The 18,927-nt window shown below is 37.9% G+C and overlaps 1 protein-coding gene across 14 annotated transcripts in view; it reads left to right on the top strand.

Annotated features, from left to right (window-relative positions):
* The window catches only part of BPTF (bromodomain PHD finger transcription factor), a 135,309-nt gene that overhangs the window by 80,600 nt on the left and 35,782 nt on the right, over positions 1-18,927 (top strand). For 7 of the 14 annotated variants that reach the window (XM_032615628.1, XM_032615629.1, XM_032615626.1 and 4 more), the window contains 7 exons: positions 265-403; positions 2,790-2,969; positions 4,048-6,361; positions 10,584-10,708; positions 11,459-11,587; positions 13,364-13,514; positions 14,321-14,363. In XM_032615628.1, the coding sequence (XP_032471519.1) occupies positions 265-403; positions 2,790-2,969; positions 4,048-6,361; positions 10,584-10,708; positions 11,459-11,587; positions 13,364-13,514; positions 14,321-14,363 (3,081 nt within the window). Of the gene's footprint in view, positions 1-264; positions 404-2,789; positions 2,970-4,047; positions 6,362-10,583; positions 10,709-11,458; positions 11,588-13,363; positions 13,515-14,320; positions 14,445-18,927 lie in introns of all 14 variants that reach the window. The other 7 variants (XM_032615624.1, XM_032615620.1, XM_032615621.1 and 4 more) reach the window with 1 other exon arrangement.

Below are 18,927 nucleotides of genomic sequence, written 5' to 3'. Positions count from 1 at the left end.
GCATAGGTTTATGTTAGTAGAATATAGGTGAGTCATTAGACCAATTTGTAGAAATTGTTATAAATGTAAAATTGTTCTATATTTTTCATATTAGAAAGGAATATTAGGTTTCTTCATAAATCTTTGATTCTCAGTGAAAATAAAATGGACTGGTAGATTAATTTGCCTGACCATTGATTTTATTTAGTAAAAATGTGTAAAACCACATGTGCTTTATAAAACATTCTCATCCTTGTTTAATCAGCATGTTTTCACTTACACCAGGTTTGGAAACAAAAAGGAGAGGAATACAGAGTAACAGGATATGGTGGTTGGAGCTGGATTAGTAAAACTCATGTTTATAGGTTTGTTCCTAAATTGCCAGGCAATACTAATGTGAATTACAGAAAGTCATTAGAAGAAAGTAAGTAACTTAAGCTGTTTTTCCTGCATAATTGTTTCTGATTTGTATTCTTATAAATTTGTAGTATATTGACTATATTTTGGATGAAAGTGTTTTTCTGCAATTCTTACTAGAATGTGAAAAATTACTAATGTATGGGCTTTCCTGGTGGTGCAGTGGTTGAGAGTCCGCCTGCCGATGCAGGGGACACAGGTTCGTGCCCCGATCCGGGAACATCCCACATGCCGCGGAACGGCTGGGCCCGTGAGCCATGGCCACTGAGCCTGCGCGTCCGGAGCCTGTGCTCCGCGACGGGAGAGGCCACAACAGTGAGAGGCCCGCGTACCACAAAAAAAAAAAAAAAAAAAAAAAATTACTAATGTAGTTTAATAATTATAAACTCTGAAGTTTTTGAAATTACCTTTATTCATGGGATTTTGATATCTAGGATTTTAGCTTAAAAAGATGATAGAATAAAACTTGTTAAAAGAAAGAAGGCCTCAGCTACCTAACTGTTTTTCTAAAGTTTTAAATTCAGTACTGCCTGACTTCTTGAGGAAACACAGTCTGGTGACCTCAGCATTGTAACGTTTAACAAAACCAGAAAGAAAGTGATAGAGGCTTCCATAACACTATCACATAAAGGAGATAGTAACTCAGTTTATGCTACTGGCTAATGACTTTATTTATTTATTTTTTGGCTGCATTTGGTCTTCGTTGCTGTGCCTGAGCTTTCTCTAGTTGTGGCGAGTGGGGGCTACTCTTTGTTGCGGTGCGTGGGCTTCTCATTGTGGTGGCTTCTCTTGTTGTGGAGCACGGGCTCTAGGTGCGCGGGCTTCAGTAGTTGCGGCTCACAGGCTCAGTAGTTGTGGCTTGTGGGCTCTAGAACGCAGACTCAGTAGTTGTGGTGCATGGGCGTAGTTGCTCCGCAGCATGTGGGATCTTCCCGGACCAGGGCTCGAACCTGTGTCCCCTGCATTGGCAGGCGGATTCTTAACCACTGTGCCACCTGGGAAGTCCCAACTTTAGTGTTTAGAATCACAGAACTCTAGAGGTGAACTGCCCTTTTAGGAGGTAAATATTTTGAAACTCATGTTACATAAACAAATTATTTCATGAAGGTGTTAAGTGCCATACTGAAGGTCACACAGATAGTGCTTCCGTTGCCCTTTTTGCACTCTACCATGTTGTCTCTCCTTTGTTATCTAAGCAATTTTCAAAAGCAGTTCTGTTCACTCTGCAGCATGTTTGCTAATTTATGGTGTGATATGGTCTTTCCTGTGAAGCCCATGCTGTAGTGCCAAATAAGTGCTATGTACACACCTAGCTAACTGATTTGGCTTCCTTGTGAATGGTTCTCATGAAACCTGAACCAGTAGATTTTTGAAACTGTTAATGTGGGAAAGTTGTCACTGAATTACCTTTTAACAGAAAAAAACATGTATTTTATAGAGCTCACTGGAATTTATATTTTAGGGACTAGGAGTGTCTTGCATATAGCAGATGTTCAATAACTGTTTCTATTTGCTAAATAGAAATATTCAATATTCATTTACATTATCTGATTATATTCAAGCTAAATGTCCATTATAATAAATTCTAAAAGATTGTTATAATTTTTATTACTATTTCATTGTTCCAGTTACCTGTGTAGCACTTAGAAAGAATTATAGAGAGCTTTTCTTTAATTGTGTTTGACCTATGTAATAAAATCCGGATTATCAATATGCAAAATATTTAGGCTTTTGCAAATTTATTTTGTGTCCACTTTCCTTAGCATGGGGTTTTCTATTGTCCAAATGCTGGGCCTTTATCTAGCAGGTACCAAGTTGGTCTTGGAGCATCTTTTGAGTCTTTTCCTCCCAGTTGGCAGCAGGGAAGAAACCAGTAGTAAATCGGGTCCAAACAAGGCTACACATTGCATTTGGTTATTTCTCTTTTCTGTGATACAGACTTAAGTATTCTTAACTTGGAATCTATAGATAAACTTCAACTGTATTCAAATTTCAAATGCCATTGAAATTTATTACAAAAGTTTGTGTATGTACTTGTTTTCTGGGTAGGGGATCATAGCATTTATCCAATTCTAATACGGTTCTGTAATACAAAGTATGTTAGAAACCACTGATGCAGACTTTCTGAAGTCAGTGAACAGGTTGAAATAGTCTCATATGTGAAGGCTTCTGAAGTACATCTAAGCTGTAGTCATTACTTCTATGCTTTAGGTCAGCTGAGCATATAAGAAAGAATGTAATAGCTTCAACTTTTGTATTTTGGGTTTTTTGAATTAAAAAAAAGTATAAATTGCTGGAATATACTTGATAATTTCCACTAAACTAGGTATATTAAAGTAAATTGCTAATATTTGACATACTTGTAATTACTATATACTTGGGGTTTTTTTTAGCTAAAAATAATATGGATGAAAATATGGATGAATCAGATAGAAGAAAAAGTCCACGAAGTCCAAAAAAAATAAAAACAGAGTCTGATTCTGAGAAAGGCGAGGTAAAAGATTCAGATGCTACAAAGGGAGCAGACCAAAGTGAAATGGACATTTCAAAGGTTACTGAGAAGAAGGACCAAGGTAAGGAGAGAAAAGTGTGGAGGGCAGCCTGGGGGTGATAAGAAAGCACTGGATCTAGTTCGCACAGCAGGAAAGGTACTGCAATGTCTCTTTGATAATAGCATTATTGAACCATGATTCATATGCCATATAACTCACCCACTTACAGTGTACAATTCAGTAGTTTTTACCATGTTCACAGAGTTGTTCATCTATCACCATACTCAATTTTAGAACATTTTTCATCACCCAAAAAGAAACTTCATACCCACTAGCAGTCAGTCCTCCCTAAATCCCAATCTACTTTCTGTCTCTATGGATTTGCCTGTTTTGGACATTCCATATAAATGGAATCAGGTAGTATGTGGTCCTTTGTGTCTGGCTTCTTTCACTTAGCATGTTTTCAAAGTTCATCCATGTTGTAGCATGTATCAATACTTCATTCCGTTTTATTTACAAATGATATTCTGTTGTATGGATACGTCATGTTGTGTTTATCCATTCATGGTGGACATTTGGGTTGTTTCTTTTTGGCTATTAAGAATAATGGAAATATGAACATTCATGTACAAGTTTTTATATGGACATATGTTTTCATTTCTCTTGGGTAAATACGTAGGGGTGGAATTGCTGGATCAAGAGATAACTCTATGTTCAGCCTTTTGAGGAACTTACATTGACTTTTGTGAAAAGTTGTTTTTTTAAAAACTAAGTTAGATAATGCATGAGGCTTAATATGTTTTATAACCATAAAATAACCATAAAATACTCTGTACAAAATCTTATGTGAAGGTACTGGTATATGCAATAGCTATCACATACTAAGTTATTTTTCCTTGTGGCATTCCATCATTTTTAGATACTAGGAATCAGAATATTTAAATATTTGGAATGTATGTGTTTTTTAACCTTTTATAAAGTTTAGCCCTGTCCATTGACCTATTTTAATCATATCAGGAACTTTTAAATATATAGCTACTTATAGTTAAGGTTTTGAGTAAAAATCATAAAAACTGGTATTTTTTAAAGTGAAAATATTATCATGGATTCCACATTTCAGGCTAAAAATTACATTTATATAAATGTCTTTGTTTCACAGATGTAAAAGAAGTTTTAGACTCTGACAATGATAAATCCTTTAAGGAAGAACCGATGGAAATAGATGATGATGTGAAAACAGAGTCACATATAAATTGTCAGGAAAGTTCTCAAGTAGATGTGGTCAATGTCAGTGAGGGTTTTCATCTAAGGACTAGTTATAAAAAGAAAATCAAATCATCCAAACTAGATGGACTTCTTGAAAGGAGAATTAAACAGTTTACACTGGAAGAAAAACAACGCCACGAGAAAATGAAATTGGAGGGTGGAATTAAGGGTATAGGAAAGACCTGCACAAGTTCTTCGAAAAGTCTGTCTGAATCACCAGTAATAACAAAAGTAAAAGAAGGGTGTCAAAGTGACTTGCTTACACAAGAACAGAGCTCTAATGCAAGTAATGATAAATCTGAAGACTTGATTCGGGGATGTTCACAAAATGATTCCTCAATTCTTGGAATCAGTGATCCTGATCATACAACAAACAAACTTTATTCAAAAGATCAAATGCTAGATGATGCCTCCATTCAGAGCGCAGAGACAAACTGTCAGAAACAAAATTCTGTTCGAAATGACATAAATGAGAGTCTCTCTGACCCTGCCAGTAAAGGCCAGGAGCCCAGTAAGATTAAAACAAAAGGAAGTGATTTTCTCATTGATGACGCTAAACTAGCCAGTGCAGATGAAATTGGTACTTTGATCTATAAGAACAAAAAACCACTCATACAGGAAGATAATGACACCATTGTGTCTCCTTCCCAGAGCCCTTTACTTCCATCAGTACCTAAAAGTACTGATGATAGAGATATCCCATCTCTGTCAAAAGCAATAGACTTTGAAGGAAAATTGGGATGTGATTCTGAATATAATAGCACTTTGGAAAATAGTTCTGATACTATGTCTATTCAAGACAGCAGTGAAGAAGATATGATTGTTCAGAATAGCAATGAAAGTATTTCTGAACAGTTAATAACTCAAGAACAAGGTAGTGAAGGCTTAGAACCGTTGAAACATGAGTTTGTTTCAGATAAGACCACTGGAAACTGTGGCGACAGGCTGCAGGCTAAGGTAAATGAAGCAAATGGTAAAAAAACAAGTCAAGATCAGAAATTAAAGGAGAGACCACTTAATAAATGTATCGATCAAATCAATCTGAAAAGTGTCACTGACAAAAAGAATAATGAAAACCGAGAGTCTGAAAAGAAAGGACAGAAAGCAAGTACCTTTCAAATAAATGGAAAAGATAATAAACCTAAAGTATATTTGAAAGGTGAATGCTTGAAAGACATTTCTGAGAGTAAAGTAGGAAGTTGTGACATTGAACCAAAGGTTAATAATATAAATAAAATAATTCCTGAAAATGATATTAAGTCTTTGACTGTTAAAGAATCTGCTGTAAAGCCATTCATGAATGGTGATGTCATCATGGAAGATTTTAATGAAAAAAACAACTTGGAAACAAAATCATGTTTACTGAGGTCTTCGGATACTGAAGGCGACTACCAAGATCGCCTAGAGACCCTGCCATCAACCAAACAGTCTGAGGGTACCCAACCTACCACGCCTCTACCATCTTGTCCAGAAAGCAGCAGTTCAGCCAGTCAGGAAGAAGACATGGAAATTGAAACCTGCGAAGTTAAGAAAGTTATTTCGTCTCCTGTTACTTCTGGAGAGGACTCTAACTTCAGTAATGATTTTATTGATGAAAATGGCCCGCCCACCAACAAAGATGAAAATGTCAATGGAGAATCTAAAAGAAAAACAGTCATCACAGAAGTCACCACCATGACGTCCACAGTAGCCACAGAATCAAAAACCGTAATTAAGGTAGCAAAAGTTGATAAGCAGACTGTGGTCTCTTCCACAGAAAATTGTGCCAAGTCCACTGTCACAACGACCACTACAACGGTAACAAAGCTTTCCACGCCCTCCACAGGCAGCAGTGTGGACATAATCTCTGTGAAGGAGCAGAGCAAAACTGTGGTCACCACGACAGTGACAGACTCACTGACCACCGCAGGAGGCACTCTGGTAACATCTATGACCGTGAGCAAAGAATATTCCACAAGAGACAAAGTGAAACTCATGAAGTTTTCAAGACCCAAGAAGACTCGTTCAGGTACAGCTCTGCCATCGTACAGAAAGTTCATCACCAAGAGCAGCAAGAAGAGCATATTTGTTTTGCCCAATGATGACCTAAAAAAATTGGCCAGAAAAGGAGGAATCCGAGAAGTCCCTTATTTTAATTATAATGCAAAACCTGCCTTGGATATATGGCCATATCCTTCTCCTAGACCAACCTTTGGTATCACTTGGAGGTATGTACTTTAAAATGCATTTGGGGGAGGGAGAAAGTTTTTAAAGAATTATCTAATAAAAATATCTCATTTATGAGATAACAGAAATAAGACAGGGAAATATATATTTAATGGGCAAAGTTAGTAATGGAAATAAGATACAGAGAGGTTTTAACTCGGCCAGCTGGTGGGTACTAAAGTTTACTTAGGGAAAAATGTTTAAAGACTGAAAATGTAAGGGAATCCTTTAGAATGAAATTCAGCTTCACTTTTCACAAGACAAAAGAAGTGTGTCAAACATAGTTGTTTCCGTGGTCTAACCTCCCAAGTTATTGCCATGTGTTTGCTTTGGGAGTGAGATAATCACAGAATTGGATAATCACCAACTTTCTGGAATGTTTGTATTTTATTTCTGTTAGGTAACTCATAAAAACATAAGACATAGGAAACATGCCTGTAAATCACACAAGGTTCATCATAATGTAGGAAATCTTGATGTAATTTGTTTGCATGATAGGCATTTGTTTTGGAGTTCTCTGTTATTTATGTGAGAAAAGGTAGTCTGAGATTCCTTAGGGAGTTTCTTTAAACCCAGAAATAGTCTTAATTTAAAAGTTCCTGGGCATTAAGCTTTGGGGATAAATTATAAGTACGTAGAGTTGGCAGTTGTAAGATCATGTAGTTTTAAGTTGGGAAAGGATCTTAGAAATTCGTATCTTTTTTAGATGCATAATAATTTGCCTCTGGTCCCAGAGGGACTGAGTGAGGAATAGTGCCTGGTTTTCCTAAATCCCAGTCCAGTACTTTATCTTCTATATCACATTTCACGTATTTGTCCTTGCTTTGTGCTTTTCCATGTCCTTGTCTTTTTATCTTTTCACCCTTAAAATTGAAAAGGATGGAACATGAACATTGAAAACATAAGAGTTCTGTGGGACATGCTCACTCAGAAACTAGGAACGGTCTTGTTTGCAGTGAGATTTCGCTAGGATCCTCAAGTTCATGATGTCAGCAGGTTCCTGAGCAGACTCCATTTCACTTTAGGCTTCATTTCTGTGTGTCTTTAGTATGGTTCCTTTAAGTTGAAATCATACTTTTCTTGTTTTCTTTATATTACAATTAGCTAGTATTAAAAAAAAAAGACTGTAAATGAGTACTCTCTATAAAGGAATTAATTAATATGACCAGTCATAGTTGGTTTGACCAAGTTTTTAATAACTCATCTTTTGATTTGAATTAAAATATCATCACTCCATTACACATTCAATAGAGACAGCTGAAAAGTACAATTTCTCTGCAGGGCCTGCAATGAAGGATTTGCAGAATCCTGCAGGGAATCAAGGAACTCTTCATTACAGTTCATGGATTTGTAGGATTACTCTGCACTTTTCTGCTTTCTTCATTGAGAGCGGTCCCAAAATGTATCCTTGACTGTCCTGCAGGTAACTTCTTTCCCACTGGAAAAGTTACTATGTACAAATACTTTAATTAAAGTGACCTGGCAGTTGTGGAGGCCGACCTTTCTGCTCTTTTCTATTCTGTAAATGGAAGGTAGGCTTGACTGCGAAGCACTTTTCTCTGAACCAGTTCTGTTCATGTGTTGCCCAGGGCCCTTTTCTGCACTGCTGGGTTTCAGAAACCTTGTATTGTTGTGTTTTAATATGCACTGGGGGCACAGTTTTTATCTGTTTAGTTAATTTCTCATTTTTTAATGGAAGGAAGTACCTTCCTGTATGTTTTAAACAGATACTGCCTTCAGATATATGCTAAAGTCTTAATTTGCTGAGGTTGAGAGAAACATAATCCCTTCTATCTAACGGAGGCATGGGTAAAAATGTAAATTATTCTTGACTTTAGAATGCATTTTTCTACTCACACTTGAATAAAATACATCTGATGCTTAGAGTAGGTGCTAAGAATGCCAAAGGCGCATGTTTGGTCTTTATAAAATTTAACATTAAGGCTGAGCAGTATTGAAAAAGTGAAACTTGTCTCATTGACTCATTAGGGCCTCTTTTTCCCTCCACACTGTCCATTCCCTTACTCCCTTTTCCCCAGGCCCTGATTCTGTGTTTCATGATCACTTTGAACCAGTAGTTTTCTCCATGGTGCTGTCAGAAGGATCCTCCTAAAATGCAGATCTATCCTGTGAATGTTCTGACTGAGCTGAGCAGGCATTTAAAGCGGATGTGTTAACCACCACAGGGCTGGGAAGGGGAAAGCGTTTGTCACCTGTCCACCACGTCTATGAGAAGTACTCCCCTTTATAACCCATGCAGAGCTGGCTGCATTGCAGAGATCTCCGTATAGACGGCCGCTGACGCTCTTTAATCCTTCCATTCAGTGCAGCACATTTTGGCTTCTGCCTTCTTCTCTCATGCCAGCTTCATCTCTCGCTGCACCTTCACACCCCTTCCCTCCAGCCAGAGTACACCGGATGTGGTTTTCGGGAAGAAGTGTGTGCTTTTGTACACCTTCCTCCTCAGCGCATGTGTGCCCCCTTGCCTTTGGTCAGCCGCCCCCTCACCCTTGTCCTCTGAGGCTCCAGCAAAGCTCTCATCCCCATCCCTGGGCCCAATCAGGTACCACTCCCTTGTGCTTTCCTCTGTTACAGCTCCTCAGGATGCAGGAAGACATTATAATTCACTTCTGTGTCCCCAGCTCCTTTCACTTAGTTTAACACATGGAAGAAACTCAAGTATTTTTTGAATGAACAAATGAATGGACACGCTCTAATGCATGAGATGTGTTCCCCACCTGGTGGTGTTTCCATTGTAAAATAGAGAAGCTTTCAAGTTGTTGTTTGTTGAGAATGATTGGAGGAAGAAGAGAGAGAATGAGAAACAACTCTCTTTCCAAATAAATATTCATTTGTTTTCTCCCATGAGTCCAAAGTTCCCTAGGCATTTCTTTAGGGTGTGATCTGAAAGTGACAGACACTTTCCCCCTCTCAGGACATCCTTGCACGGATTAACATTTGCCCTCTAATTTAAGAACCCTCTGTCCAGGTCAGAGGATTCACAGGGTGATAGCCCAACAAAGAAAATAATGGTGTCACAGCTGGAGAGGGGAAATTAAGAAGTTGCAGCAACTTTTTGGCTAGAGCTTTCTCTTTCTCACGTTGTTTGCTTTTCTAACTTAACGTTAAGAATAGAAAGCATTGCTTTTCAAATATAAATTGTCTAAGACTTACCTTGTATACCTCTATTAGAGGAGGAAATTATTTCGTTTCATAGGCTTTCCCTACAGTACAATCAATCAGTATATTCATTTAAGTATGTGGAAACGTCAATAAAATATTTAATTATACAAAACCACTAATAGAGAATTGACAGCCTAGGGCTGCTTTAAAATGTTCTATGGTTAACTCCATTTTAAGACATGATGTTCATTGCAGTTGTAAATTCATTCTGAAATGTGTTTTTAATATTATTTTTAAAAGAATATCTAAAATGTTCAATAACTTTGTATACAGTGTTTAGAAAAAACCCGAACACAGAGATTCCTTTGTCTCCTGACTAGTAACTAACATAGTAATGTCCTTTTTTATTATTCATTGTATCATAGGATTCTAAAACTACACGAATGTTGTTAAAGTAACGCTAGTATTAGCAGCACTCATCATCCAGTACTTCGTGTTTTGCAGAACCACCATTTCAGTACAAAATTTCTGTCCATCTGGAAAGGTCTTATTGGATTTGTGAGGTCTTTTTGTTTTGCTTTTTGAGAAAATTGAAACATCTTCAGTTTGTTTCAGCAAAAATCAGTTAAGATTTTATTCTTCTTCAGATCACTTATCACATTGTCACACAATTATTTATTTCTCCATATATGCTCTCATTCATAATTTTTCTAACACATATTTTAGAATTAGGCTAAATTTATAAAATCTTTGTAAATTGTTGCCATATCAGTCTTACAATGAAACATGCTTTGTTTTACATATTTATATGGCATTTGAGGTAACTACAGCCCCTTTGTGAATTGTTAGATGCATGTCATGCCTGGGAACAAAAAATTCTTTTATTAAGGGACATATAATAACCAAAGTGCTTATAAAGCCATATGATAAATATTGAAGTCACAATGAGGACAAAAAACAATCCTTCAGTTTAGTAGAGAGAGAGAGAGAGAGAGAGAGAGAGAGTGTGTGTGTGTGTGTGTGTGTGTGTGTGTGTGTGTGTGTGTGTGTATGTGTGTGTGTGTGTATACATACATCGTTTTTCTTGGGTTTTTCTTTCAGGTATAGACTTCAGACTGTGAAGTCCTTAGCTGGAGTGAGTCTTATGTTGCGGTTACTGTGGGCAAGTCTGAGATGGGATGACATGGCAGCCAAGGCTCCTCCAGGAGGAGGGACTACACGGACAGGTAGCGGTTTTTTATTTTCGAATTTAAGTTTAAAAGAGAAAAATCTCTTGACAGTTCACTTCATTTTAAGCATGTCTGTTATTTATTAAAATATAGTGCTAGTATTTTAAAAACAAGGCTTTGGTCAAGTTTAGCAACACATGCCATAAAATCCTGGGGGCCGGGCAGGGGCATTTCACATTATAAGGGTAGTCACTAATGTGTGAACCAGTGTGAATTTTTAAAAGATATTTCTTACCGCACAGTATAAATTATTTAAATTGGGACATCTGGAACCCTGTGCTTGCTGCTGCTCTCCTAGGGTTTTTATTATTTTGACCGAATTTTGCCACCAGGAACTAAGCTGTGCCCAAACAGCATTTTGCTCAGTTGAGAAATTTTCAGTGACGAAGAAACTCAGTATTGTTGCAATCTAGTGATGGTCCTGCAGCTGTTCATTAAGCAAATGTTTCCAAAGGTTTAGTCTTTTTTTTTTTTTTTTGCGGTACGCGGGCCTCTCCTGTTGCGGAGCACAGGCTCCGGACGCACAGGTTCAGCGGCCATGGCTCACGGGCCCAGCCACTCCGCGGCACGTGGGATCCTCCCAGACCGGGGCATGAACCCATATCCCCTGCATCGGCAGGCGGACTCTCAACCACTGCACCACCACGGAAGCCCCTAGTCTCTTTTTTAAAGTACCAGATGTTGTACCTTTTTATTCTCTGAATATTTGGGGTGGTTATTAATACTATGTGAATTAAATCACCATAGAAACATCTGAAACTGAAATCACAACAACAGAAATAATTAAGAGGCGAGATGTTGGTCCTTATGGCATTCGATCTGAATATTGTATCAGGAAAATCATCTGCCCCATTGGAGTTCCAGAAGCACCAAAAGGTAAGGAGTAGAAAGAATTCTTTTATTATTTACCTGTTAGCCATATCTTTTATGAATTGAAGTTTGATTGTAATTGTTTCTTTAACTCTTTAATCATCTTTTGAAAAAAATACTTTTTCATCAGAAACTATTCTGTTTTTAAAATGATATTTAATCAGTAAACATAGCAAAATTCCACTAGACACACAGTGATGCCTACAGTCATGGTACCAGGCAGAGGAAGGGTACGAATACCTCTTTTATCAGTAATTAAAGATATGGAGCAGTGGTTGACACCAGACCGTCAGCTCCAAGACTCAAGCCTTTGAGTCTGTCTGGTTATAGTCCTGGAATCTGCTGTAGAATCTGACACATAAGTGGTCAGTGAAGATTTGTTGACTCAAGGGTTCAAGCTATTGTGTAATACTTCAGTGCTCAGGGTAGAAGTAACCTAAGAGGCATAAAGAGTTACTCAGGAAACATTTATAGACACCTACATGATAGGCCTTAGGTGACAAATACATAGAACAATGGAATCCAGCCCCTATTCTTAAAGGAAGCAAAGAAAAGGTATAATAATTCTATACTTGAGAATCAAAATTATTAACACTAAGAAGAGTCCAGCAAGGTGTCCAGATTCAAGATATATCATTAGACAAAAATAAATAATTTTATTTTACCTGTGTAGTAAAAATACTTGGGGGAACAACTATGAAGAAACGTGTAAAAAGAAGATGCTGTCTATAAATAGAAGCTTACTATTTTATAGAAGTTAATTGTCCCCAAATGGATAAATTTAATTTTTTGAATCTTGATTGAATCAACTCAAAAGCTCATCTTGGAGAATAAATGAGAATGGCTTTTTTGAAAAGAGTAACAATAAGGGGGTAGCTGTCCTAATAGATGATGAAATATTAGTATAATTAAAACAATGTCCTGGAACAGGAATAGACAGCTCAGTTGATAGGCAAAGACACACAGATGGAAGAAGGCGTTCCTGACCAGTCGTCAGTCTTGACTCCACAGCCGTTGATGCAAACCACTGCTGTCTCCTTGAATCACTTTTCTTTTCTTGTATCACTTCATACAATCCAGGTCCTGCTGCTGTTTCAGTTTCCTTCTGTTGCTTGCCTGTGATTCTACTGCTTCCCTCTTCCCTGAACATATGGGAAGGTTCAATGCTTGTCTGTCCCTACTTTTTATTTTTAGAATCTTATCACTGGAGATTATATCTATTCTTAATAGTTTCCGATCCCTCCTTTACATTAGTAAGTCTCCAGTCCCTCTTCTCGGTGCCCTGATAGGGAAATACAGATCGCCAGAGTTGTACATTTCAAGGACACCCAGCCCAGCTGGGAGGAACACGCTACGCTTCTTGAAGAAGGTTGTATCCACATTGCGGTCTGAAGGATGAATTAGGCACCAGTCAAATGAGGGGGAAGGAGGCTAGGAGTAGTGTTCCAGGCAGAGGGAACAGGCTGTGGAAAGGCTAATAGGGCTTTTATATCAGGGGCCAGCAAACCATGAGCTTTGACCCACCATCTGCTTTTGTTAATAAAGTTTGATTGGAACACAGCCACACTTTCTGACTTATGTATTGTCTTTGGCTCCTTTTATGATACAGAGTTGAGGAGTTGTAGTAGAGACCATCTGGCCTGCATAGTCTAAAGTATTTACCATCTGGCCCTTTAAGAAAATGTTTGCCAATCCCTGCTTTTCATGATATAAGAGAAGATGCCAGAAGTACTATAATTTAGAAGCTATATTGCTTAAAATACTCTGATTTCTTTTCCAAAGAAACACCTACGCCTCAGAGGAAAGGCCTTCGATCGAGTGCATTGCGGCCAAAGAGACCAGAAACGCCCAAGCAAACTGGCCCTGTTATTATTGAAACCTGGGTAGCAGAGGAAGAGTTGGAATTATGGGAGATCAGGGCGTTTGCTGAGAGGTAAGGAAATGGTTTATATGTGATCAGATGCTGAAGATTTTTGTCACTTCAGAATTAAAGAATTACCTCTTTAATAGTTTATTCGATATGTCCTGATTTTGCTCCACCTTTTGATTCTCCAGCTGTGTATCGTTTATTAATGTCCTCTTTCTAATTTTTATGAGTTATTATCTACTTGTCAATTTTGAATTACCTTAATTTAAATGTTTTATTTTTAAATTTAAATAATTTTATACTTTTTGTATGATGTGGAACTTAACCAGATTTCACTTAATATTAGATGCCAGCTGCCTAGTAGGATACGGGCATACTCATTTTATTGCGCTTCGCAAATACTGCGGTTTTTACAAGCTGAAGACTTGTGGCAACTCTGCATTGAGAAAGTCTGTAGGCACCATTTCCCCAACAGCATTTGCTTACTTTGTGTCTCTGTGTCACATTTTGATAATTCTCTCAGTATTTCAAAACTTTTCATTATTATTATATTTGTTATGATCTATGATCAGTGGTCTTTGATGTTACTACTACGACTCACTGAAAGCTCAGATGATTATTAGCATTTTTTAGCAATAAAGTATTTTTTAAATTAAGGTATGTACTTTTTTTTTTAGACATGATGTTATTGCACACTTAGTAGACTACAGTATAGTGTAAACATCACTTTTATATGCACTGGGAAATCAGAAAAATCATGTGCCTCACTTTATTGCGACATTTGCCTGATTGCAGTGATCTGGAACCAAACCCACAATATCTATGAGGTATGCCTGTAGTTTCTGATAAATTCCTCCTTTCTTTCCCTGCAGAGTGGAGAAAGAAAAGGCACAAGCAGTTGAGCAACAGGCTAAGGTTAGTGAACAGAAGAAGGCAGAGGACTTCAAGGCCCAAATGGAGGCTCATCTCAAACAGCAGCGATTGGCTGCCCAGCAGGTGGGGGAGTTGGTACCAGTCCCACCTGGCAGCGAATTGACATTTTTAGCCAAATTCGTGCACACTAAAAGCCCAGTAATTTTATATTCGTGTGGTTTTATTTTTACGTGTGTCTCATATATATCTTAATTTCAGTACTTGAAAATAGCTCTGTGGATATACCAAGCTTGGTTTTGCAAAAAGTGTACACATTTGAAGAACAATGTTTGAAGTATAATTTTTCTTATTTATTATATTTATAATTCAAAGGGTAGTTTCTAAAGATAATTTTTTCCTGTAAAATTCCAATCCATAAAATCTCTGTAGTCTATGAAAAAGTGAGTTCTACTAAAAGTGTAAGTTTGTTGTAATTGGTGGTCATCAGGCTACTGTGGTCTCTTAGTATTTCCATACTGTGATGTATCATATGTGCCTGACTATTTAGGGACCCAAATAAAAGATAATTACCGGGCTTCCCTGGTGGTGCAGTGGTTAAGAATCCGCCTGCCAATGCAGGGGACACGGGTTCAAGCCCTGGTCCGGGAAGATCCCACATGCCATGGAGCAACTAAGCCCGTGCACGACAACTACTGAGCCTGTGTTCTAGAGCCCGTGAGCCACAACTACTGAAACCCGCATGCCTAGAGCCCGTGCTCCGCAACTAGAGTAGCCACCGCTATCCACAACTAGAGAAAGCCCGTGCGCAGCAACGAAGACCCAACGCAGCCAAAAATAAATAAATAAATAAAATAAATTTAAAAAAAAAAAAAAGATAATTACCCCTTCCTTCTAATAAGAAGATACTATGAAAGTTTTTAGCCAAACTTGAATATATAAACTTTCAGGATATTGATAAAATAGAAATAGATAAAACAGGTATCATTAACTTAGTTACACATAACTTACTTAAAATTACATATTACATAAATAAATCAGACTCACTTCCTCATGTTTTACCTTTTTCCTCATATTTTATAAAATATTTTTTCAAGTTCTTGTATATTTTACAGTGGTTTACTATAGGTCATCTTCACTTAGATCAAAGTTTGAGATAACAGCACTTCTGGATTTTGTCATGTCTATCTCTCCACTCATAGAAAGACTGGCTAGTTGTTTTGTTTTTCATTTTATGAATGTGTTTTGTCATCTCTACAATGTAACCCAAGGTATTACTTTTTGGGGGGGCCAGGGGGTCAATTTCTTTAATTTGATAGTGAGCTTTTCTCTGGCAGTTGAAAGTCAGAACCTGAACTTGGTGATGTATTACCTCTCTGAGTCCCCTAAGAACATTGTATTCTTTGCTCTTCCTATGTGTGTCAGTTTCTGAGGTGATGGACATGCACCTGTATATAGCTTAATTGAACAGAGCAGTATATACTTAATCTATATATTACTTCAGAATTTTTATTTAGGGCTTCCCTGGTGGCGCACTGGTTGAGAGTCCGCCTGCCAATGCAGGGGACACAGGTGGTTCATGCCCCAGTCCGGGAAGATCCAACATGTCGCGGAGCGGCTGGGCGTGTGAGCCATGGCCGCTGAGCCTGCACGTCCGGAGCCTGTGCTCCGCAGTGGGAGAGGCCACAACAGTGAGAGGCCCGCGTACCAAAAAAAAAAAAAAATTATTTAAAATATCTTTCTCAAAACAAGTCAATCTTCATTTTAATATGTTTTCCAAATTTAGCAATGAAGATGATCGAAACTTTTTTTTCCATGCAAAAATTGAGAAATAATGACAGCTAGAGTTTAATGACAAACTTGCCGTTTTGAACATGTGTACAAACCCAGCAGATTTTGTGGACATGTCAAACCTGTGATTTTTTTCCCCCTGTAATTTTTAAAAATTTTTATACAATTTTTAAAGGTTGTACTCCATTTACAGTTATTACAAAATATTGGCTATATTTCCCATAGTCAACATTTCCAATTTTTGAAGGCATAGCCCCAGAAAATAACTATGTGTTTAGTTGTTTTGTTTTTCTTGCCTCCTTTATTTTTTAACTGATCCAATTGGATGACATTTCCAAGAATCCAAAACTAAGCTCCTTTTCTTCTTTTTTTTTTTTAAATATAAATTTATTTATTTATTTATTTTTGGCTACGTTGGGTCTTTGTTGCTGCGTGCAGGTTTTCTCTACTTGCGGCTAGTGGGGGCTACTCTTCATTGTGGTGCGCGGGCTTCTCATTGCGGTGGCTTCTCTTGTTGCGGAGCACGGGCTCTAGGCACATGGGCTTCAGTAGTTGTGGCTTGTGGGCTCTAGAGTGCAGGCTCAGTAGTTGTGGCACATGGGCTTAGTTGCTCCGCAGCATGTGGGATCTTCCCAGACCAGGGCTCGAACCCGTGTCCCCTGCATTGGCAGGCAGATTCTCAACCACTGCGCCACCAGGGAAGCCCTCATTTTCTTCTGAGGAATGAGAAATTATGTAAAATACCTCACATTATTTTAAGGCATAGAGGACATATACAAAAGTAACAGTAAAAAGACTAGGTATGCTGTCTTTAGTGAGCAGTGCTTGATGGCAAGAAATAGTTCAGCATTGGAATTTGATCTTCGTACACAACTCAGCTCCAGCATTTACTAGCTCTGTGACCTTGGGCTAGTTTTACAACCTCTCTAAGTCTCAGTTTCCTCATCTTTAAATCACAGTACCAGCAACTTTATTGGGTTGGTCCAAGCATTAAATAAGATAATGAAGGGGTAAAGGGTTTGCCACCAGGTTTGTAGTCAGTGCCATCTGTAGGGTTTTTGTTTGTTTGTTTGTTTGTTTGTTTTAACATCTTTATTGGAGTATAATTGCTTTACAATGGTGTGTTAGTTTCTGCTTTATAACAAAGTGAACCAGCTATACATATACATATATCCCATATCTCCTCCCTCTTGCATCTCCCTCCCACCCTCCCTATCACACCCCTCTAGGTGGTCACAAAGCACTGAGCTGATCTCCCTGTGCTGTGTGGCTGCTTCCCACTAGCTGTCTCTTTTACATTTGGTAGTATATATATATGTGCATGCCACTCTCTCACTTCGTCCCAGCTTACCCTTCCCCCTCCCCGTGTCCTCAGGTCCATTCTCTATGTCTGCATCTTTATTCCTGTCCTTACCCTAGGTTCTTCAGAACCAGGAAAACTGGACAGCTACATGTAAAAGAATGAAATTAGAACACTCCATAACACCATACACAAAAATAAACTCAAAATGGATTAAAGACCTAAATGTAAAGCTAGACACTATAAAACTCTTAGAGGAAAACACAGGCAGAACACCCTGTGACATAAATCACAGCAAGATCCTTTTTGACCCACCTCCTAGAGAAATGGAAATAAAAGCAAAAATAAACAAATGGGACCTAATGAAACTTAAAAGCTTTTGCACAGCAAAGGAAACCATAAACAAGGCGAAAAGACAACCCTCAGAATGGGAGAAAATAGTTGCAAACGAAGCAACTGACAAAGGATTAATCTCCAAAATATACAAGCAGCTCATGCAGCTCAATATCAAAAGAATAAACAACCCAATCCAAAAATGGGCAGAAGACCGAAATAGACATTTCTCCAAAGAAGATATACAGATGGCCAACAAACACATGAAAGGATGCTCAACATCACTAATCATTAGAGAAATGCAAACCAAAATGACAATGAGGTATCACTTCATACCAGTCAGAATGGCCATCATCAAAAAATCTAGAAACAATAAATGCTGGAGAGGGTGTGGAGAAAAGGGAACACTCTTGCACTGCTGGTGGGAATGTGAATTGGTACAGTCACTATGGAGAACAGCATGGAGGTTCCTTAAAAAAGTAAAAATAGAACTACCATACGACCCAGCAATCCCACTACTGGGCATATACACTGAGGAAACCATAATTCAGAAAGATCAAGTTGTAGTTTTTACATGTGTAAACTTAAACTGTCATGTCAATAAGCTGTCAGGAAAAGGCAGCAATCTCTGGGTAAAGAAACGCAAATCGTCTTTAATAACACTATAGTCTGAAAGATCCAATTATACCGTTCTGTATACAATAGTCTAAAGGATTTTTCTGTAAAAATATTTGAACTGAAAAATATAAATCTAGTAAAATTATTTATTATTTTCAGCTTGTTTGATTGCAGGTTTGCCAACTTGAATAGTGATACTTAAATATTGACATGTTCTTTATGATTGGGTAAATTAACATGACAGGTCCCATCATTTGCTGTCTGTCTGTTCTAAACCCCACAGCTGAATCACAAGGTATCCCTGTCTCCAGTAAGATCACCCACGTCTCTTGCACTTTCAGTCTGAAAGCTTGGACCTTTGCACAGACTGGAAAAACTTGATCATTTCAAATTTATGTTACCAAAAACTTACTGCTTTTAATAAAGTATATGTGATTTACAGTCATAAAAATGTTGCCTCCCTCGAGAAATTAAATTCAAGTGTAAATTTGTACGGGCATATTTTCAGAAGTTAAATATTTTAGAAATTTGGTGCACTTTCTTAGATTGAGAGGAATTGTGGCTGGA

This window comes from Phocoena sinus, chromosome 20, assembly GCF_008692025.1.
Source record: "Phocoena sinus isolate mPhoSin1 chromosome 20, mPhoSin1.pri, whole genome shotgun sequence".
NCBI classification, from domain to species: domain Eukaryota; kingdom Metazoa; phylum Chordata; class Mammalia; order Artiodactyla; family Phocoenidae; genus Phocoena; species Phocoena sinus.
Note: the sequence above shows the minus strand (reverse complement) of the source record. Positions and strands in the feature narration are given on the sequence as shown.